General features: G+C 41.6%; 1 protein-coding gene across 1 annotated transcript in view; it reads right to left on the reverse strand.

Annotated features, from left to right (window-relative positions):
* Window positions 1–24,093, reverse strand: part of LOC112104942 (leucine-rich repeat flightless-interacting protein 2) — a 119,272-nt gene that overhangs the window by 22,412 nt on the left and 72,767 nt on the right. The window contains exons 4-8 of the mRNA XM_029914218.1: window positions 15,569–15,613; window positions 14,613–14,726; window positions 14,039–14,110; window positions 4,797–4,967; window positions 4,111–4,203 (exon numbers count right to left, since the gene is read on the reverse strand). Coding sequence (XP_029770078.1) covers window positions 4,111–4,203; window positions 4,797–4,967; window positions 14,039–14,110; window positions 14,613–14,726; window positions 15,569–15,613 — 495 coding nt within the window. The remainder of the gene's footprint in view (window positions 1–4,110; window positions 4,204–4,796; window positions 4,968–14,038; window positions 14,111–14,612; window positions 14,727–15,568; window positions 15,614–24,093) is intronic.

Genomic DNA, 24,093 nt, shown 5'->3' on the forward strand with positions numbered 1-24,093 from the left:
AGATGTATTGCTCATGTCCATTCCATTGTAGGTGTGTGCGCTTGCCACAAGCACCGTTGCCGGAAGTTTTTCCCTCAGTGGTATGCGTAGGGGACCAGCTCTGGGGCCCTCTGGAGTGGGGCACATATGCTGTGGTATAAGGGGCACTGCCAGCAGGGCAGGCCTTTGGGGTGGGCGACCAGGGTGGCTGCCGAGGGTGGCTCGCCAAAAAGGGTGCCGTGCCCAGTGCTCCACTTGTGTGCTGCGGCCAAATGGCCGCGGCGCTGGTTCCTCTCCACCCAGCCCAGCCCTGCTCCTCTCGGCCAGTGGCTCCAGGGCTGCCTTCTCCCTTCCCACTACACCTACCCCCCACCCACTTGCTCCTCTTGGCCAGCTGGCCGCCAGCTGAGGAGGGCTCCTGCCAGTGAAAGGGGTGGAGAGGAGCCCTCAGCCATCGCAGCTCCGCTCCGGCCCCACCTCTTCCCTGCAGAGGCTTGTATCACTTGGTGGACAGGGAGCCTCGGCAGCAGGCCCAGGGGTTTCTGGCTGCCGTGTGCCGAGGACAGTTAGGCTCCCCAATGACAGCCCCTGCCTCCTCCCTGAGCTCTCGGGCCTCTGCTGGGCCTAGGGCAGCATTGGAAAGAGGGTGGTGTGAAATGCAGAAAACGTCTGTGCCCGTGGAATATTGATATGTGAAAGTAGGCATCCTTCAAATCGAGGATGGCATACCAATCTCCCGGATCCAGAGAAGAAAATCATGGAGGCCAGGGAGACCATGCGAAACTTCAACTTCTTGAGATACTTGTTGACACCTCGCAGGTCCAAAATAGGGCAGAGACCACCCTTGGCCTTTGGAATGAGAAAATACCGGGAATAAAACTCTCTCTCTTTCCGACGTGTGGGGACTTCCTCTATGGTCCCGACTCGCAGGAGAGCTTGTATCTCTTGGGCAAGAAGTCACTCATGAGAAGGGTCCATGAAGAGGGACGGGAAAGAGGGGATCGGAGGGAGGGGTTTTAAATAAACTGTAGGATGTACCCCACTGCCACCATGCTGAGGACCCAGCAGTCCACTGTTATTGCAGCTCAAGTGGGGAGGGAGGAAGGAAGGCAGTTTGAAAACAAAAAGAGGGTCTCTTGCAACCTGGAAGGCCTCCAGTGTGGACAGGACTTCCATGTGCAGGGGGCCTCTGCCACTACCTGGGGTGGGTGGTGGGTCCCTAGGAGGGCTGGTTGGCCTAGCTGGCAATGTCAGTATTTGGCTGGGTTCCGGAGACTTACTGCCTCGCAAGGATCTATACTCTTCCCCAGACTTTCCCTTTGCTACACAGGAGGTCGGGGGAACGCCTCTCCCCAGGCACTTCTTTTGCTTCTTAGCTGGTACAGGGGACTGGGACTGGCGCCGGGAGGCTGATGCTGGGGGTGCACTTTGCACCGATGCTGCCGTATTCGGTGCAGAGTCTGATTTTGGTGGCTCAGAGCCTGGCGCAAGGGCCGACTCCATGAGGAGCGCTCTTAATCTTATGTCCCGCTCCTTTTTTGTCCTGGGCTTGAAGCTCTTACAAATGCGATACTTATAATTGATATGGGCTTCTTCCAAACACTTCAAGCAACTTTGATGAGGGTTGCTAATCGGCATAGTCTTCCGACTGCCATCACCAGGCTTAAAGCCTGGGAAGTGGGGTATGCCCCATCCCTGGGCTAAGTCCCAGAGGGAACTGTCTAAGGCTGTCTAAGATGGGGCGGGCAAACTTTTTGGCCTGAGGGCCGCATCAGGTTTCAGAAATTGTATGGAGGGCCAGTTAGGGGAGGCTGTGCCTCCCCAAACAGCCAGGCATGGCCCAGCCCCTACCCCCTATCGGACCCCCCCACCCCGCTTCTCGCCCCCTGACGGCCGCCCCATCCGCCCCGCCCCTGCTCTCTGTCCCCTGACCCTAACTGTCCCGCGCCATCCCATCCAACCCTCCCCTCCTTCCTCACTGTCCCCCCGGCACCCCTGCCCCATCCAACCACTGGCTGCCCCCAGAACCCCCAATCCCCACCCTGACCCTCCCCACCCCTGGCCCCTGATCACCCCCCTAACTCCCCAGCCCTCTGCCCCCTTACCGCACTGCCTAGAGCACCGGTGACTGGCAGCGCAGCTGCACCAGGACAGGCAGCCGCACCGCCCGGCTAGAGCCAGCCACGCACCGCGCAGCACAGAGCACCGGGTCGTCAGGCCAGGCTCTGCAGCTACGCTACCCCAAGAGCTCGCAGTCCGCTGCCCAGAGCATTGCGCCCGCGGTGCAGTGAGCTGAGGCTGCGGGGGAGGGAGGACAGCTGGGGAGGGACCGGGGCGAAACTCCCGGGCCAGGAGCTCAGGGGCCAGGTAGGAGGGTACCGCGGGCCGTAGTTTGCCCACCTCTGGTCTAAGCTATCTAGAACACTAACAGTTAAGAAGACAAAGAACTACTTATCTATTTACAACACTAAGAGAAAACCACTGGGTAAGTAAGCGCTTGCTGAAGCAAGGAGACATTCCAGCACTGTCACTGGTGGAAAGAAGGAACTGAGGGTGTGGGGAGCCGGCAGCGCCCTTTATACCATATGTGCACCACCCCAGAGGGCACCAGACCAGTCCCCTACGCATACCACTGAGGGAAAAACATCCAACACCAGTGCATGTGGCAAGCACACACATCTACAATGGAATGGACATGAGCAAGCACTCGAAAAAGAACAACCCCTTCTCCTGGCCAGAGGTCATATTGGCTGCATACATCAGTCTTAGCACCATAAGCTGCACCCCCATCAGTACCATATCCTCCCACTACTGATCAGGGGTCTTCTCAAAAGTCTTCTGAGTTTCACAGGACCCCAAAGACCAACCCAGGGAACTGGTAGGGTAGTGGAGGAACTGGGGCGGGGGGGAAGGAAGAGAAGAGGAGGAATGAATAACTTTCAAATGTTATAGCCTTGATTGGTGTATCTAATTAAAAGAGCTAGAAACTGACATTCCTTGGACCTACAATTTAATATGGGGTTTGCAGACAAGAAGCTGGCATTGATTTTGAGAGCCAGTACCATGCCAACTGAAAACAATACATTCATGTACACCTGCACAAACATAAGCCACAATGCAAACCTAATTAGAGGTCATTCACAAACACTGAAATTCCCCCCATCCCCTTTTTAAATAAACTGTAAAACAAACATTTTTGGGAAGGCAAAGAAAGTTAAATTCATTTGAGGCTGGTGTCTGGGATTGGGACAACAGCCCAATATTTGGGTGTGATAGTAGAGCAGGAGTTCGAGCTATGGAAAACTGCCAGTCTATGAACCCATGTTTTGCGAATAGAAGCATTAGACTTGTGTTCACAAAAAGAAAATATTGGTCTGAGGCCCAGTAATTAGATTTTTTTTTTTGAAGTATTTTACCATATCCAATATAAATTTTTGTAAATTTCATAGGAACATTCCTAACTTTTAAATAAATTCATAAAAATTAAGATAGAATGGTAACTCATAAAATACTGATTGGATAAGTTTATGTTCCTGTCACTACAACTGGACTTTTTGTTGCTCAAAAAATATAATCTGATATTTGTGTCTAGTTTGAATACGGGAAATACGTACATATCCAAACTTGATATCGTCTATCTACATCAAAACAAAAGAACATAACAGCCATACTGGGTCAGACCAAAGGTCCGTCTAGCCCAGTATCCCGTCTTCCAGCAGTGGCCAATGCTGGGTGCCCCAGAGGGAATGGAAGGAACAGGAAATCAAGTGGTCCATTCCTTGTCGCCCATTCCCAGCCTCTGGCAAACAGAGGCTAGGGACACCATCCCTGCCCTTCCTGACTAATAGCCATTGATGAACCGATCCTCCATGAATTTATCTAGCTCTTTTTTGAACCCTGTTCTAGTCTTCGCCTTCAGAACATCCTCTGGTAAAGAATTCCACAGGTTGACTGTGCGTTGTCTGAAGAAATACTTCCTTTTGTTTGTTTTAAATATGCTGCCTATCAATTTCATTTGGTGACCCCTAGTTCTTGTGTTATGAGAAGGAATAAACAACAACACTTCTTTATTTACTTTATCCCTCACATATTTCCATAAGTACAGCCATATGACGTCGAATGTGTACAAACCTCTATTAGTTCATCTCTCTGACGAAGGCCCTCTTTAAGTTCATCCATCTTATACTGTAGAACATTGCACATGTGTTTCTGCCTTTCCAATTCCTATATTAAACAAATATCAGTAAAGCAGTGCATGCTTTGTTGAGGGTTTGACACATACATTTTCAATATAAATTAAAATAAACATATTATGAACATCAGTAAATAGCAGTATTAGCAAGGATTTCTTCTTGCATTTCAGACTCCTTAAAAGTTAGAATTTACAGGTTCAGGGTTTGAATAGTTTTCCAGACACCAAGTAGCTAAACGACTAAACCTACTAGCTGGGAATGTGGGCAACCCACCAACAAGGTGTAAGTGCCATGAGCTGGTGAGAAGCCTACCCAATTATTGAATCTGCACAATGCTCTTTTTGTATTATATTTTCTAGTTAGTGTTGAAAAATTTGAGGCCTGGACCTTTGTGGAAAGGAGGAATCTAAGTGACTGACAAAATAATTATTCCCTCCCAACACACACACTTCAACAGAACATTCCGGTTCTTAATAATTTTCAATCATGATATAGCTTCTCTGTCATATCTGCTTAAAAAATAATCTCAATATTCAAGGTAGCTACTGACCATCAGGCTCTATTTTCATTAAAAAAAAAAAATCAGGATTTTATAATGCAGTTTAATACACAAAATATCAGTACCTTTGACTTCTCTTCATTTTTCCTATAGAACTCTGCCATCTGCTCTTCCCTTTCCTCAATGACATCCTTTAGCGTATCCACTTGATAAATCAAATTGTTTTTCTCATTATCTAGCTGAGCATTAGAAACCATAGCTTTCTTATACTTCTCTTCAACTTCAGATAGAGAATCCTGCACAGATGTTAGAAAAATTAGCATTAATTTAACTGTTTGATGAATCCGTATAAATGCTACATGTGGACATAATACTGAAGAGCTTACATTTGTTTTGAACTAAAAACATACCAAGATTTTAATTTACTAAGTACTGTTTGAGGTCTTTCTGTAGAAATATAAATTAAATTACAGTAAGTTTCTATTATTTAGTTGATAGTGTTAATTGCACTGCAAAATTGTTGCAAATGTATGCAACAAATTATAGAATAACTTTTCACCTGCATTTTTTCCTGTGCCACCTCCGGAACTTAGAATCTTACTAATATGTCTAACTTTGGAAGATGTAGGAGCTATTTCCCCCTAACCTATGCATTTTCGTTTTTCTGTCAGTTTGTGTCACAGCCATAACATTTGTTCAGTGTTTGCAGGTGTAAACGTTTTTAGGAATTTAGTAAAATTACAAAAGTGATAAGAGCTGAAATGATTAACCAAATAAATCACCTAAAAGTATGAAAAAAGATCTCTCAATAATTAAGAATGATTTTAACTGATAAGTTTATTTTGGCAGGTTAAAAATCAGATACTTTAACACATCAACACCACCACAATCACTTATTGTTTTATAGCTCAGAACCTAAGTTTTAATATGGTCACAGACATTTTGGTAATCATCCCCTGTGGTTTTGGAGAAATCACTGTTTAAACAGAAGTTTTTGTGCCTCTAACTGCTTAGCTCTTTTACCAGTTGTGGCATATGCATCTCATTTACTTTTTGGAGAACTCCACAGTTTTGATTCATATACTTGATACTAATCTGTCTAAATACGGTCTTTGGCTAAAGAGAAGGTGCATGTGCACAGTCTGCTATGCACCTAGTCAACCACTCCTTACCCAATTCTTCTCTGCCCTGAGGGTAAAAATCAATCATGTAAACACAATTTTCAAGCACAGTAGCAAATGTCAATTATTCACATAATAGAGAAACTATTAGCCTACTTGTATCCTTGAAATATGCAGTGATCTCAATACAAGATAATTTTAAAGTGCAAAATCTCAATATAATAGATTCATATAAATTAGAGGTGGCCTGTTAGATCATCAAATCCATCTTCTTGCCAGTGTAGGACTGTTCCCCCACTATACATTCTCTAGTGTTCTGTTGTCTATTTTTCAAAGTTGGAACTGATGGCGTTTCCACCAATTCCACTTTCTGAAGGAGATTATTCCATAATCTAACACATTTTCACTATTGGGAAGCTGTTCCTTACAGCCCAAATCTTCCTTTTCATAATTTCATCTAATTATGTCTACTCATACCTCCTCTTCCCACTTCCAGGATCCAGAAGCCCTGTGCTGGAGAAACACCGTATCTCAAGCACCCTTCCCAGGACAAAAACTTACAAATGCCATACTGATTTAGAATGACAGTATTTGGAAGAAATTGGTAGATAGGGTCTCAGAATAATCGTGCATGGATAAATTAATAGATTAAACTTGGAGAATATGATGGTTTATGAGCATGATGAAAAAGCATTCATTTGTTCTATGTTCCACCAGAAAATAAAGGATATCTTCAAAGTGGAAGTCATACATATCAGAAGATGGAAAACCATAACAAAAAAAAATTACAGGTAAGGAAATTTTTCATGTGTCTCTATACTCTGGGAAGTAGCAAAGAGTAACCAGATATTAAAGTCAGAGTGGGACAAAGAAAAACAATTAAAATATAGATAAAAGCTTTATACAACTATATACAAAGGAATTTCTAATTTTAGATTAAGAGTAGCACAAACACAACTTCTCCTTAGCTCACTATGACAATTCTACAATGAATGGTGAAAGCATTAATTGTTGAAAGCTAAGTGTCTGCCTTGCAGATCTCATCAAAAGTAGCTCTCATCTCTTCTGCTTATGAAGTGGTTGTTCTTCTAGTTGAGTGTGCATTGAGTCCCTGACAGATAAATTTATAAGCCTTAAGGTGTGTTTGTGCCCATGAAAAGAACATTAGTTATGCCATTCCATAGTAAGATCAAATAAAGTTTTATGGACCTTAGTATTTCCAAAGGGGGGGGGGCTGGGGAGGGAGCTTAAATGGAAATTAAAAGGAACAGACAAGAGTGAAATAGCTGCAAGCTGCAAGGAAACTTCTGAAAAACACGATAATAGAGGCTCACACAATATGTACCCCCCACCCCCAAAAAACCCACACCAAAACAGTAAGAGGACCAATAAAAGAAAAGTACAAGAGGTGGCTAGAGATAAAAAACACATATTTTAAAAAACTAGAAGTTAAATCCTACTGAGGAAAATACAAAGTGTAAAAATATAATTAGGCAGGCCAACAAAGAATATGAAGACCAACTAGCAAAAGACAAAAACATTTTTGCTCTTAGTTTTTAAGTACATCAGAAGCAAGAAGCCCACCAAACAATCAGTGGGACCACAGGATAATTGAGATACTAAAGGAGCACTCAAGGAAAACAAGGCTGAGGAGAAGCTAAATGCATTCTTTGCATCAGTCTTCACTGCAGGGGATGTGAGGAAGGTTCCCACACTTGAGCCATTTTTTTAGGTGACAAATCTGAGGAACTGTCCTAGATTGAGGTATCAGTAATGATGATTTGGGAATAAACTAATAAATTAAACAGTAATAAGTCCCCAGGACCACATGGTATTTACAAAAGAGTTCTGAGGAACTCAAATATGAAATCACAGAACTACTAACTGTGGTATGTTACCTATCGCTTAAATCAGATGACTGGTGGATAGTTAACGTAATGACAATTTTTAACAAAGGCTCCAAAGGTGATCCTGGCAACTACAGGCCAGTAAGCCTAAACTTCAGCACCAGGCAAATTGGTTGAAACTATAGTAAAGAATTATCAGAAACATAGATTAACACAATATGTTGGGGAAGAGTCAACACGGCGTTGTAAAGGGAAATCATGCCTTGCCAAATCTATTAGAATTCTCTAAGGGTGTCAAATATGTGGACCATGGTGAAATAATGGATATAGTATACTTGGTCTTTCAGAAAGCCTTTGACAAGGTCTCTCACCAAAGGCTCTTAGCAAAGTAGGCAGTCATGGCATAAAAGGGAAGGTCCTCTAATGGATCAATAACAGGTTAAAAGATAGGAAACAAAGGGTAGGAGGAACAAATGGTCATTTTTCACGGCGGAAAAAGTTAAATAGTAGGGTCCCCAAAGGATCTGTACTGGGACAAAGTTACAAAGCGATCTCACAAAACTGGGTGACAGGGCAACAAAATGGCAGATGAAGTTAACTGGCAATAAATGCAAAAGTAAAGCACATTGGAAAACATAATCCCAACTATAAACACAAAATGAAGGGATCTAAATTAGCTACCACTCAAGTTAGATAGGAGTGATTGCAGATAGTTCTCTGAAAACATCTGCTCAATGTGCAGCAGCAATCAAAAAAGCTGAATATGAAGAATCATTAGGAAAGGGATAGATAAAGAAAATATCATAATGTCACTATATAAATCCATGCTACGCCCATACCTTGAATAATGCACGCTCTTTGGTCACTCAATCTCAAAAGATGCACATTAGAATTGGAAAATAGTACTGAGAAGGGCAACAAAAACGATTAGGGGTACAGAACAGCTTCCATATGAGGAGAGATTAAAAAGACTGGGACTGTTCAGTTTTGAAAAGAGATGCCCAAAGGGGGATATCATAGAGGTCTATAAAATCATGAATGGTGTGGAGAAAGTGAATAGGGAAGTGTTATTTAACCCTTCACATAATACAAGAACCAGGAGTCACACCCAAAGAAATTAACAGGCATAAAAGAAACAGAAGTACTTCTCCACACAACATACAGCCAACCTGTGGAACTCACGGCCAGGGGATGTTGCAAAAGCCAAAAGTATAACGGCTCCAAAAAAGAATTGGATAAATTCATGGAGGATAGGTCTATCAGTGGTTATTGGCCAAGATGATTAGGGATGCAATCCAATGCTTTGGGTGTCCCTAAACTTCTGACTGCCAAAAGATGGGACTGGATGACCAGGGATGGATCTCTCAATTGCCCTGTTCTGTTCATTCCCTCTGAAGCATCTGGCAAGGCCACTGTCAGAAAACAAGATACCAGACTAGCTGGACCATTGGTCTGAACCAGTATGGTCCTTCTTATGTTCTCATGTTAAAGTAGAAAGATACTCTATTGGGGACAAATTCCAGAGTGGTACAAAAACCACAATTATCTCTGGAAAAAACTGCAACTACAGGTCTTTAATAAAAGGGGTCCCTTTGTTCACTTATTTTTCTAGTTGAGGTGACTGCTGAAAATTTTTTTTTCTTCTCATCATGAGGAAAAGACAGGTGCCAACAGAAAAAGAGTTGGAGGACCAAAGTCGAATTCCATTGTACAACAGGTTGATGTTTAGTTTCTGATGCCTTAGAGATGAGAAAATCTGCAGAGAAGAGGTTGAAGAGGTGACTTTTCAGACAAAAGAGAAAATGGATTGTTTTTAGAACAGACACCTGGCTTAAAATAACTGAGGCACAGGCCACTTTGAAAACTGGACAACTGAGACATTAGTATTCCTTCTATAGTGGCCTAAAAGGTGTTTATTGTCCTTTGATCATACCAGGAAAATCATATATTTCACATTCTTTTATATATACTGAACATGCACAGCTTTCTTGATATAATGAGGAAATCTACTAGTTCTCTGGAGTAATCAGGTGAGACAAGGCTTCAGTTTTGAGGTTCCAGCTAGGAAGAGCAGTCTCCATGAGGACTTTGATGAATTAAGTCCTTCATAATTGGCAGCTCCCAGTGGTCTGATTACAAGACTTACTAAGGCACAGTCCTCCCAGATATTTTAAATTATATTTTCTCTGTTGGCAACGGTAAAGTTGAAGACACATCCAAAGGAAAGAAAAAAAAATACCCATCTTCGAAGGTGATTGATGCCAGTGTCTGGAGTAAGATAAAAGGACCTGTTTGTTGAGTTGATTTGAAAAGTGTCTGTTTAATTAACCATTTCTGGATTAGAAGCTGAAATTTTTTTTAAACTCAGTTTCTATTCTCACAGTAAGAGATCTTTTAAACTCAACCAGTCTGTTTTGGTGGTGGCTCTTCACCATGACATTTGAGGCCCACATAAAACAGCCCAGATTTTCCAGAACTGTAGGACTTCTTAAGGTCTGTCTCTCTCTATATACATGTACACATACATACATGTGTATGTGTATGTGTGTATGTATGTGTGTGTGTGTGTGTGTGTGTGTATATATATGTATACATATATATATATATACACACACACACACACACAAAAAGTGTGTGTGTGTGTGTGTGTGTGTGCAAGTAGTGCCTCCCTGCCTGTTGCAATAAGTGAGGGTGAAACCACTCTTTTTTCTATATGTAGAGATATTTTGGAGATGGCACAATTTTTGGAAGGAGAAACTTGACAATATCCCTCTGCACTCTCAGTTTCAAAAGGTGAAATGGAATGAGTTTATCCTTGAGATCACTGGACTAAGTGATTTCCCGTCTCAGCATGGTAACCAGAGTGGCTTGCCTATACGGTTATGCACAAGGAAGGAAACATGCCACTTGAGTGAGCTATGAAATGGATAAGATAGCTCAATCAGTTTGTTCATACTCTTGTATTGCTAGTTTCAGTTGCCAGGAGGAAGTGCAAAAGAACTCAGATATATTATGGCTCAATGGACTATAACTGCACAGAAGATCATCAGAAGTTGCAGGCACTAGAGGGCTGATACTTAATGGGCTTGGACCACAGGAAGAATCAGACTTGATCTTCTGAAATAGATTCTGGGGTGGCAAGATCTCTATATCAAGTTGGTCACAAACTCATGTTATTGAATTAATCTGGTGGTCTGAAGAGAGTCCCAGGCTATTTCCCTTGTTGGAGAAATATATCAGTACAACATCCAAATTATATGAGATCTGAAATACTCTGGGAGCTGATGACAATCTCAAAGACATTACTACAAATGGGAAGTAGACCTTGAGATTAACTGAAAACACATAGCCCCCTGGTGATATCTCCCGAGTCAGTGCTATGGATTCCATCCAGAAGTTCACCTTCCTGACTGCGAGATTCAAGTCCTTCACTGGACAAAAGCCGCCCTCTTTCTTGGAGGCCACAAAACATTTTAAGAAAAAACTGTTCCCCTTTCTCCAGAGAAGAAACACAGATGATGGCTTCTACAGGCAGCAGATTCTGTAGAGGTATCAGTATCATAGATCTGTTGGTCAGGTTCAGAAATAATACTGACTTGGAAGAATTTTGGAAGGAGACACTGAGAATTCTAGGGGGAAATGGGCTGGAAAATGGAAATAATCTACAGGCAACTCAAAAGAGCTACTCGGAAATAAAGTCACCTCAAATTTTAGCTGGAAATCTAAAATGGAGAGGCTATATAAATTAGTCAGGCTGACCTGAGGAGGTCAATGGAGGCAGATTGCACACTTGTAGAGCTAAGTCCAAGAGTCAGAAAGCCTGAAAAAGATGGAAGGATTCCCTTCAGACTGAGTTGAGGGTAGATGGCACTGGTGGCAGAAGCCACACATAACTGATTTAGACTGGGTGGAACCACAATCTGGACATTTTCTATCCCTTGCACAATTTTTTTAATCTGTATATTTCTCAGCTATCCTAGAGATCTTGAAGGGTGAACACCAGCCTTAGGAACAGGAAAGTGGTGGGCTGGCAGATCATTACTCCTCCACTACTGGAAAAGCACCCATGGGAATTGCAAAGCTGGTATGGTTCCCAGGCAGCTCTGAAAGGTGCCCAACAGAAAACTACTAGGCAGAGATCAAGAAAAATAAGATAAATTCCCTGTTAGGAGGAGGAAGAGAGTTACAGAGAACCATTACCTTACAACTGGAGGCAGAGTAAACAGAGAATATAGTGCAGTGGAGAATTTCTCAAGACGACATTTCCTGAGTCTTGAAAGGGGAAAAAACATGTAGTGCCACTGAGCCAAAGCTGTAAGAAGGGCCCAGTAGTAATAGCACGTCAGGGGATGGACATTCATAAGAAATAGGCTCAAACTTAAGAAGTTCTTGACTGTAGATGCAAAGATTTCCAAATACTTATGAGAATATTTAGAACGTATATAATAAATATATTGACTTTGAGTTGCAGATCACCAAAACATATGTCAGCTCTGAGTATGATCATGCCACTGAAAAAAATCCATTACAAAATTATAATCTTGGACTGGTGCTTAAGTATCTTAAAATTAGATCCCTTAAGGATTCTTAAAATTACAATAGTAATAACAGCAATCCACTTTTTAAATCTGATATCAGCCAAGCAAAGCTTCTAGAATGTTAATTTTTATTGATAGCTTGTGCTTTATGGTAAGTGAAAAGCAATCATCACATTATCTGCAAATAAAACATTCCTAATGATTCATAACATCACTTATGAGATGCAGACAAGCATGCACAAAGTACTTCATGTTTATTAGCATTAAGCCCATTTTGAAAATATTCTTTCAGGTGCAATGCAGAGTTAACAAAAAAGGTATCTTTTTCAAGTTGTTAAATGATAAAGGCCTGTGGATGCAAAGTGTTTTGACAAGATCAAGAAAATAGAGGACTTGTAAAATAATAGATATTTTGACAGTTAAATAAGAACTCCATATTTATATTTGAACCTGTAGTTATACATCATTACAGAATTTTTGACATCTGCATCTACAGTAACATGAGTTCTTAAAGCCAGATATCCTCCAGCTCTGCCACCATTAAGGAAATTCATAAGACTGCATCAAGAATTCAATAGGCTACAGGGAAAAAAAAAAAAAAAAGTATTTTGACCATTTTACTATGAGGCCCATTAATACACTAACATCAAGGAGATACAAATTATGTACCTCATAACCTCAAACCAGCTGTTCTGATCGCTTATGCACTCATTCTCTGAAAGGGAGATGGGATAGTGTAGAATAATGAAATGCTGACTTTAAAACGTGTGACTTCCCTTTTATCAGAATATATTACATATTCTCTTTAAATCCCTCCACAAGAAGGCTACTAAACAAAACAAAATGGCTTTAAAATGCAATTTAGGTAAGGTTAGAATTCTACTTGATCATTAAGAGCATCTTAAATGGGTGTGTGTGTGCATGCAACAGAAATAATTACAATTAAGAGCTCTTCATATTTAAATATTACTATTCACAAGAAATTTGAATACAGGCATCTGGATAAGAATATACTGAAAAAGACAGATCAAATTCTCCTCTGCATCCAGTTTCTTCTGGGCACAGCCGAGAAAGGGGGAGGAAGGCTTCAGAATGTAAATTAATTGTAAGTTATTTCTTAAATGAATTAATTGGACAGAAAACAAAGATGAGAATGCCGTAAAGCAAATGGGAAAGTAATTGTACTTTAAATATTAAGCAGCATATTGTTAACTATGACAAAGGACTAGGACAATGAGAACCTTGTGTATATGACAGAAAAAGATGAACAGAGTGCAAACAAAGTATACTAAAAAAATCCACCTCTCTCACTTGATACTAGTCTATCAATAGGCCATAAAAGCCTCATCTACTCCTGAATCCAATACACATGACAGTGTATTTTTTTTTAAATATTTTTGGATTTTTAATTAATGTTTTCTGAAATTTATAAGTTTAATTCTTGACAATTTCCTTGGTTAAATTATTTTGTTTGTCAGAACTACTTCCCATTTCTGTCTTTTTTCACACATTGTATGAATTTTTAATGTGCATTTATTTTCCATTAAAATATTAAACCATATATAAGGCTTCAATTAGTTTTCATCTTATTGGCACTTGATATGAAAACTGTAAACATTTAATGCTATTTTAATGTGAGACTAATAAATAACTTTGAATCTACAGGGAAATAGTATATTTTAGTAATTTACACATACAAAAATCTGATCCATCCTATGCATTGCAGGTTAAGCACATGCTTCAGAGAAATATTAAAAAAATCTAGTTAGTAAAGCTATGTGCAGTTAGTGGAACTGATAAAATCTCCAATACCAACATATGTCCATATAAAATGCATGCTTGGGATGGTGAGCCCTTATACCTTTAGTTCTTTAAGTCCCTGTATGTATCTCCCCTCTACATCTTGTATCTGGTCCTTAAGATCATAGATATCCTGCAGGACATAGGAATGAACCATTGCATAAAAGAGGGAAAATAGTTTACAGTTGAAAATTTTGTGAAGAAAACAGGACTTTAGCTTTGCATATTTTTCAGTCAAATGCCAGAGTGCAAAATAAAATATACAAAACATTTTTTAACACAGAGAAATTGAAAACAACCCTCAAATCAGTGAAAAATTCTATTTTGTTATGCAACCATTGTTTGAAAATTACTAGTATTAAAAATTACTCAGTCCCATTTTTTAAATCTATCCAACAATTTCTAATGTTATTAAAATAAAATTTGTTTCAGTACTCAGCTTCCAGTGCCACAAACATTTACATATGTAAGTAGTAACATTGCTATAACATGCATCTATATTTCCTCACCGTCTTAAAATGATAGATCACATTTTATTTTTCTATGTCAAATAAGCAGAAATCCCATCTCCCTCTCTACCGCCCCATCATATTAAACAAACCCTCCTGCTTTTTCAAATCAGTAACAGAGTTTACCCGTAATTCACTTAATGAAACATCAGGATCCACCAAACTGCTTGTATCCCCACTTCCTCGTCTGGATGAATTCCCACTCAGAGGAGTTGTACTTGCTGAATTGCGAGATGCCGGCTTAAAAAAAAGAATAAACTATATCAGGATTCATACTATGATATTTTCTGAGGTGGTAGCCTCCCACTTTTTGATATCTCTCACATTTCTCATAATAAATTACTTGACAATTAAAAACTGAAAACATACATTTAAAAAATCCTGTTTTATACCTGATTTAAGATTCGGGTTCTATAATATCATACTTTTGACCAAGGTTGATTTCCAGAATCTAGTTTATATCTTGATCTGCTGTCTCCATATGCTTGCTATGATATATGATCAGTTTTGTTGATGAGATGTTTACAAAATACTTTGGTTGAGGTGATGTAACAGTGAAGAGAAAAACTAAAATAAGTAGCTTATCAATCATCATATTTTTACTTATATCCTACAGAAATTTGAAGTTCTATACTTAGGTACATCTTGCTAGTGGGCTTGTTGTGCTGGAACGATCTCAAAGTTTCCACACTTTTAATAGTCATTTTAATCCCTCCCACACAAGGACTTGGAGCAATGTCTGCAACAGCAGTTAAAAAAATCTGAGTTTTTCCAGTCCTGTCCCCTTCATATTCAATCTCTTTGCTCAACATTTCCTGACATATGGGGATGAACTGTATAAATAAAATAGCTCCTTTAAGAGACATTCCCTTCCTATGGGAAATAAAGGGACAGGAACAGGAATGTTAAACTAGGCTTTACACAGAGCTTTACAAGTGTCGTTTTGCAATTAACACTGTCAAAAAGTATTAGGATACAAACACTACTAAAACATATGGCATATAAACTTTTGGAGATATTTCAAAATTGACTATAATTAAAGCAAGAAAATTGACTTTCAATCTTTTAACAAACAAACATACCCTGGTGTAAATTTCAGAATACGGTTTGTCACACTTCTCTTCCAGCTGGAGAGAGAAAAAAGTGATTATAATTATTCATTTTGTGACTGAACAGCTGTAACACCTTTGAGTTCACCAAGCATAATGAGATGTACATAATCCACAGGATTACAAAGAATGGTTTACAACGCTCCACAACTTTAATTTATTTGTAAATGCTACAATTAAAATTATGATTATAATTAAAAATAAAACATAGGTTATCTAAAATTTCTGTTCAGGTAAAAACCTTTGTTAATATTAGAGAACTGAGAACAGAAATTATTTTCAGTATTATAAATCTCAGCATAGAAGTGATTGCGATGGTAAGCAGAATAGCAAACACTAACCTTTTTGGAAGTCTGGTTTAGATCACAAATGAAATCAGTTTTGAGTGTCTTAATCTAGTCACCAGAAAACACACGTTCACGTCACAATACACCACACTATTTGTTAGAACTGGCAATCACATCAAGACAAATAACTGAGGTTGAAGAAGGCATGATCGAAGGGGGCTAACTATTTCCAATAGCTTACTATTTATTTCAGACAATATTTTAATTAATCAAGCTTGACCAGAAACACACACATCTGTTATAGGAAGTCTCGATGTACTGAACTTTTGTGTGAATGTGTTTTTTATTACTCAGAGACTTATTTCAACATTTTCTTCAGTCAAAAATCCAAATGAAATGTAAGCCTAAGACATTAAAAATGTATAGATTTGTAATAAGTATAAGTAGCTTCTCCAGAACAACTTATCCAATAATTGTCTTCAACACAAATATCTAATTCTTTTTGCCCTAAACTAATGGAGAAGAGTTAAGAGGATTTGGCATCACAGCAGAAGCAAAGTTCATACAATTTTGAAGACATCAGTTCTCCATGTCTCACGTTCTTTCCTGGTTTCATCTTTAGAGCTGCCACTGCAGCATATGTTACTACCGGAAGCAGATAATCAATCAGTAGACTCTCTTAATAATGGCTCTGTCTCAAAGAGTTGTAACTTACAACTCCCTTTTCCCACGATCAACTGTGAACCTGCACTACATTGTTTGAATCCAATCTTCCCTATAGAGAATCAATTAGAAAATTTTAATTATGTAATTTTTATTGCTACCATAAAAACAAGAATTAAGAATCCATTCACACAACAGCAATTCTAGTAAACGAGAAAATAATGCTATTAACCACTCTCAACACATTGTCACGTCCTTGTAACAGAGAACGCTAATATCTGTAAAAGTAACTTTATTTAAAAAATTACAAGCTTAACTTTCAATTTGAAACAGAATGCACACTGCAACTGACATCTATCCATGCTCTGAACATACAGCTGCATACAGTGATGGTGAATAACATACATGGTGGTGACAATAATACTGCACTACGTTTTTTTCATCTGAAAAGAAAAAATATTTTGCTAACTTGAAGTGTGGTTCTACTCTTACAAGTAATTGTAAATTGGGTATTGGGGGGACTAGCTGTTCATTGTATCTGAATGATTGGGACAGTCTACTAGAAAAAGGAGGGATTTTGGGCACCAAATTCTTAGCTCAGTTAAATAGGAGTAACTGGTGGTAGAACGTGGCCCTGCAATTGGAATTAAGATAATTCTGTCAATACATGAAAAGGAGTAGAATCCAGTTTATACTCCCATAACTGTGTGGCCATGGGATGGCTACCAGCACCCCAAACTTTTTTTTGGGGGGGGGGGGGTCACTAAAGCACGTAGATACTCTTTGAAAACTCTCAGCAAATAAGATTTGTGGAATAAAAGGGTGCCAGTTTTGCACAGTAACTTGTTATTTCAGACTAAAGCCACAGTTTACTCTCAAAGGTTTTTAGGCTTATTATATAAAGGACATCAGACATTGTACATTCCTTACGTATTTATAGCATGCAGTGTTGCTGTAGCCATGTTGGTCCCAGGATATTAGAGACACAAGGTGGGTGAGGTAATGTCTTTTACTGGACCAACTTCTGTTGGTGAGAGAGAGGAGCTTTCAAGCTTACACAAAGCTCTTTTTCAGGTATACATAGCACTCATACAAATGGATGCATAAACTGTTAATGATTCCAGTACATGATTATATATTATACACAATACAATTAGATTGTTATAAATTCATGTATATCTCAGGCAAAGGACAAAATAATTTTCTGAACTGTGTTAAAAAATAGCATTCCAAGAGATAAGAGATTTGTTTTTATTCAGTGCGCATTCTGTTATTTTCTAAGAAGAAAACTGGCAGTTAGTTTAAAAAACAGCTACAAAACTCATTCACTATTGAGTAAATTCTACTGTTCTGAGGTTTTTTCCTTTTTCAGGCAGTTATTCTTTTTTTCAGTAAAGTAAGAAAACTCATCATTAGTAGCCCGTTGTATTCATTACAATATCATAATATGCATTACACTCACACTATTTAAATCTGGGATACTGACATCGTCCACATCAGAAACAATGCTCCCCCTGCGATTGGAACGACTAAAATAATCAGCTGCAGTTTCACTTTGATCAGAAAAATCAGTTGACTTCAAAGCCAGATTAAAAAAGAAAAAGAAAAGATGAATAAAGGGTAGAATGGAAGACATTTTCACTGAATGAAGATAACAAAAGCCACTATAAGGTACAATTATATTTCAATATAAAGTAAATTAAAAATATCAACTACTGCAATTTGCTCTTGGCATTTCTCAAGTTTAATAATGATACAACTGACTCAATTCCTCTTCTTACTGTTTTTGGTAATTTAAATGTTCCTATTTAAAGACTTACACATGTATATTAGTTTTAAGTGCACAATACCAATACATTTGTTTTTGTCAAAAAAGAATGTGTCTCAAATCTACCACTACTTTCCCTGTGACTATTCAACAGTTTGATTGTATTCTTAAATTATGATTTACAGCATTTCTAAGGTTACTGATATGTTCCTCTGAAACGACTAACATTTATGAATTTTACCTTCCCATTCCGATTAATTTAAAATGGGTTTTGGCACCAACATTGTGCCAGATACAACGGATAATGAATGACAATTGCAGTTTAACACTATTTGAGATCCTTTTCCCAATCACAATAAAAAAAGAGAGCTTTATAACAGTAAAGAGTAAACTTTCTAATCACAAGTATAGCTCAGAAAACTGATCATTAAGTACAAAATTAAGTACAAAGTATCTGCAAAAATAACAAACAGAGCCTGGTAACAGAACAAAGTGTGCATTAGAACAAGTTATAATTATCCACATTACAATCTGGTGGACAGAGCCCTGCGCGGATACAAAATTTATATCCGCAGATGTGGATATAAATCCGTATCTGCAAGGCTGCAGGGCTCTATCGGGAACTACAGTGGCGAAAGCAGCAGCATGTTGGGCCGCCACTCCCAGAAGCCAGCACCCCGCGCCAGCAGCTGCTCCAGCATGGCTGTACCACCCTCAGCCCCGCCCACTGAGGTGGGCACCAGGCTGACTGGCAGCTGTCCCTGGTTGTGGAGCCCCAGTGGGTGGGTCTGGGGGCAGTACAGTCATGCCAGAGTTGCTGCCGGTGCAGGGCGCTGGTTCTGGGTAGCAGCGGCCCAACATGATGCTGCTTTTATTGCTCTGGTTCCCAGTAGAGCCCTGTAGCTCCACAGATACCGATTTATATCTGAGGATATAAAGTTTGTGTCTGTGCAGGGCTCTACTGGTGGATACTGCCCTAACTGAAGTGAAATATTCCTTTAAACTGATAGCATTCATATTAAATGTAATATGTTCAATGGAAAGTATCTCCTTATCATGCGTTCCCTGATGTTAATCATTTTGTCTCAGAGCTGCAGATGTGGTCAGAGCTATGAACGTTACATGTGTATAAAGAGTGCTGATATGATTGAAGGTATCTAAATTAAAAAAGAGGTATAAAATACTATTTGATCCAACATGCTTATTTTCTCTTGGTTTGTCTTCATCCCATTTTCACAATTTTTAAAAATAACCCTTGATAAACAAGTCACTGATGTAATCTGACTTCCTTTGTAGTCTGTGTCAATTGCTTTTCTCATTTTATGTTTATGGCCCTTCACATACAATATTTCTGTCTGAACCCCTATGTAGTCAGTTATTTGTGCTTTGGATATCAGAAGCTGCATTTTAGTCATTGCTACACGGAGTCCATGATTTTTATGGCTTTTAAAAAAAAATCCACAGCTTCATATCCATGACTTAAACTGCTGGGATTTAATTTGTGAGTAAATGGGTAGATAATATAACAGTGAACCAATTTCACTAAGAACCCTGAAATCTGTAAAGTTGAAATCTGGACTGTACAAGAGCTTGAGAAAATAGGAGCTCAGGATTAATATGATTAGAAGGACCAGTCAAGTTAACTTTCTGTGAAAAATTTAATGATGATTAAATGTGGTACTAATTGATGGTCCCAATCAATGTCTGACTGCACATACACACTGGAAGACCATGCGCTGGCTCCAAAAAGTTAGCAATCTAAATATCACAAGAACAGACAAATTGCATGTAATTTCTTAGGTTTTTAAAAAAGCAAACCTACATTGGTCATCAGCAGGGTTGGAACATTTAGATCCACTGTACAGACCTCTGACACTTCAACTAACAGAATAAGTGATAGTACTAATAAGTTGTCATCCTCTAGGTAGACCAGCACTAGATGGGAATGAGGAAGACACTTTACCAGTGAGTTTCAAAGACCACCCAATACCTTCACCCATCCAGTCCCAGTCTCTCAACCTTGGGCTCCTTTATCCAATTTCAGTCTCACCCTCAGATTCCCAATCTCTTCGTCCAGCCAGTCCCAGTCTCCCCATCTGGGCTTCTCCAAAAGTCCCAGTCTTTCCCATATCTCAGCTCCTCACCCAATCTATCTCCACAGCACCCAGCTGTGTCTTGTCTCATCCCACTGCCTTGTCTTGTCCCCACAATCTTGAGGCTTGTTACCACAATCTACTCTGTCTCCTCTGGTGTGGCTCTCATTCATGTCCCCTCACCATATTCAAGTTGGCTCACTTCTTCCTTCACGCTGCCCAGGTTTAGCAGCATGAGCATTGAGAGTACAGGAGAGACAGTCTTCCTGTGTCCATCATCACAGCAGACCAAAACAGCCAGAGCAACAGTGGCACAGAAAGTGCTGCTCATTCCCTGCAGCCCTGTGCTGTAGCATGGTCAGTACAGATGGACTCTTCTGAGAATTTAGCTGCTTCATTGTAACAAGTCTCTATTGAGTATATGTGAACTGGGATTTTTTCCAAAGGATTATGACTTGGCCAATTTTTGGTGGCTTTTCATAGGAACAGAAAAAGACACTTTTTTGTTACAAAAGCCATCCCCTGCCAAATTTTAAATCCCTACTCCAAAACATGGAGGTTCTAGAGCAGGGGTAGGCAATAATTTTCGCAGGGAGGCCACTCCACAAATTTTGCTAAGTCTTCACAGGCCGCATATTTCTACTATATTAATGGGGGAGTGCAGGGTCTGGGAGGGAGTTTGGGTGCAGCAGGGAGCTCCGGGCTGGTGCAGAGTGTTGGGGTGCAGAAGAGGTTCAGGGTTCTGGAAGGAGTTTGGGTGCAGGAGGAGGTTCTGACCTGGGGCAGGGGGTTGGGATTCGGGGGGGGATGTGAGGTGCAGGCTCTGGACGGGAGGTACTTACCACAGGGGCTCCCTGCTGGTGGCGCAGCAGGGCTCAGGAAGGCTGCCTGCATGCCAGGGCCCCACGCTGCCAGGGGTGGCATGTTTGTAGAAATTTGGGTGGTGCCCAGAACCCGCCCCTGCCCAAACTCCGCCCCTGCTCAAACTCTGCCGCCCACCTGCCCAAGGCTCTGGGAGGGAGTTTGGGTGAGGGAGGTGGTCTGGGGTGCAGGCCCTAGGCTGGGGCAGGGGATGGGGTGCAGGGTGCAGGCTCTGGGAGGGAGTTTGGGGATGGGAGGGTTGCAGAGGGATGGAGTACAGGGGTGAGGGCTGTGGCTGCAAATGAGGGGTTTGGAGTGTGGGGGGCTCAGGGTGAGAGTAGGGGTGTAAGGGGTGAGGGCTCTGTCTGGGGCTGGCAATGGGGGTTTGGGGTGTGGGAGGGGCTCTGGGCAAGAGTAGGAGTGGGGGGGGTGAGGGCTCTGGCTAGGACTGGGGATAAGGTTGTCATAACTAGAACGGGAAGGGTAACAACCCTCCTGTATACACTACTATAAAATCCCGCCTGGCCAGAGGCACCAAAATCCAAAAACCTATAAAGGGTTAAGAAGCTCAGGTAACCTGGCTGACACCTGACCCAAAGGACCAATAAGGGGACAAGATACTTTCAAATCTTGGGGGCAGGGGAAGGAAGTCTTTGGTTTGTGTGGGTTTTTTTGCATGGGTTCGCTCCTAGGACTAAGAGGGACCGGACATCAATCCATGTTCTCCAAATCTTTCTGCACAAGTCTCTCATATTTCAAACTTGTAAGTGACAGCCAGCCAAGGCGTGTTAGTTTTATCTTTGTTTTCTCAACTTGTAAATGTTCCTTTTGCTAGAGGGTTTACCTCTGTTTGCTGTAACTTTGAACCTAAGGCTAGAGGGGGTTCCTCTGGGCTCTTTAAATCTGATTACCCTGTAAAGTTATTTTCCATCCTGATTTTACAGAAATGATTTTTTTACCTTTTCCTTTAATAAAATTCTTCTTTTAAGAACCTGATTGATTTCTCATTGTTTTAAGATCCAAGGGTTTGGATCTGTATTCACCAGGACTAATTGGTGAGGGGATTATCAAGCCTACCCAGGAAAAGGGGTTTAAGGGCTTGGGTGAGGGAGGAGGTCTAGGGGGCTATTTTGGGGGAAGAGGAACTCCAAGTGGTCCTTTCCCTGTTTCTTGTTAAAGCACTTGGTGGTGGCAGAAGAGTACTAGGTTTTAACCTAAACTGGTAGAAATAAGCTTAGGGGGGTTCATGCGGGTCCCCACATCTGTACCCTAGAGTTCAGAGTGGGGAAGGAACCTTGACAAAGGTGTTTGGGGTGCTGGAGAGGCTCAGGGCTCGGGCAGAAGGTTAGGGTGTGGGGGGGATGAGGGCTCTGGCTGGGACTGAGGATAAGGTGTTTGGGGTACAGGAGGGGCTCAGGGCTAGGGTAGAGGGTTCAGGGTGTGATTGGGGGGGTGAAAGCTCGGACTGGGGATATGCGCTCTGGAGTGGGGCAGGGCTGGGGATGAGTTTGGGGTGCAGGCAGGTTGCTCTGGGACAGGGGACAGAGAGGACGACTCCCAGCCCTTTCCCTGCTGGCAGCAGCAAGCTCTGGGGGAGAAGCCCCCCTTTCCTGCCCCCCCCCCAGCAGCACACTGTCACTGCATGTGCTCCTAGGGCCCCTCTCAGGTCCAGGAATCTCCCTCGCCTCCCCTGTGGTGGGTGCCGTGGGGTGCTGCATGCGCCTCCTCCCCTGCTGTTGCCCCTGACTGTAGCCTCACTGTGGATGAGGGATGGGGCTGCCTCCTTGCCCAGCATGGGGCAGGAGCGGTGACTGCAGGCAGGGGGGCCCTGTGCTGCCGGAGGGTCCTGCCGGAAAAGGATCTGAGGGGGAAGGGCAGGCTCAGAGTCAGTCTGCCCTGGCAGTGGAGATGGGGGGCTCTAGGACCCTGCAGCAGCAGTTGCTGCAGGGAGGCAACATGGAGCTGCACAGGGAAGAGACAGTCAGTGACTCTCTGCGGGAAAGGCGAGCGGGGGCAGCAAGTTGGGGCTGGGGGACATTCGGTGGAGGCGCGGGGGGGCTGCAGGTGGGACCGGGTCTTCCCCCCTCAGCCCCAAATATCGGTGGAGCTGGGCCCCTGGCTCTGAATATTGCTGGTGCCCGAGCACCACGTGGGTATAGAACTCGCTGCCTACGCACGCTGCTCCCAAAGTGGCTGTGGCTGGCTGCTGCTGGCATGGTTTCCGACCAATGGGAGCTATGAGGACACTGCTGGGGGCGGGGACAGCACACAGAGAGACGTGCCAGAAACAGCCAGTTGCCTCCAGGAGTGGCGTGGGGCCATGGCAGGCAGGCAGGCAGGCAGGCAGCCTTCCTGAGCATCCCGCTGCGCCACAGGACTTTTAGCGGCCCGGACTCGGAGATCGCAGAGAAGGCTTGACAGAAATATTAGATGGGTCAGATCCGGCCCCCGGGCTGTATTTTGCCCACCCCAGTTCTAGAGCTTCTCAACAAAACTTTTTTTTTTTTTAAATCTGGTAAAACCATGTATTTCCCCCTAATCTCATTCTCTGAAACAGCTGAACCAGTTTGGCTGAAATTTTCAAAAAATATTCAGCCAGATGCAGATATCTGGCATGGAGAATTTCAGCCAGAAAAGTTAAAATTTGGCAAAGTTATAAGCAATTGAAAACAGGGTCTTATAATGGGAAGTAATGTTTGGCAACCTCAAGTATAGGTGGCACTACCAGTTCTGCCTATAATTATATTTCTTTAAAAATTGAATTAGCTGAAAAAGCAATTCAAAAACATTCACCCAGTACAAATAAGGTCAGCTGTCTTATTTGAG

This window comes from Terrapene carolina, unplaced genomic scaffold (genome assembly GCF_002925995.2).
Source record: "Terrapene carolina triunguis isolate 2854851 unplaced genomic scaffold, T_m_triunguis-2.0 Scaffold33715, whole genome shotgun sequence".
Lineage (NCBI taxonomy): Eukaryota > Metazoa > Chordata > Testudines > Emydidae > Terrapene > Terrapene triunguis.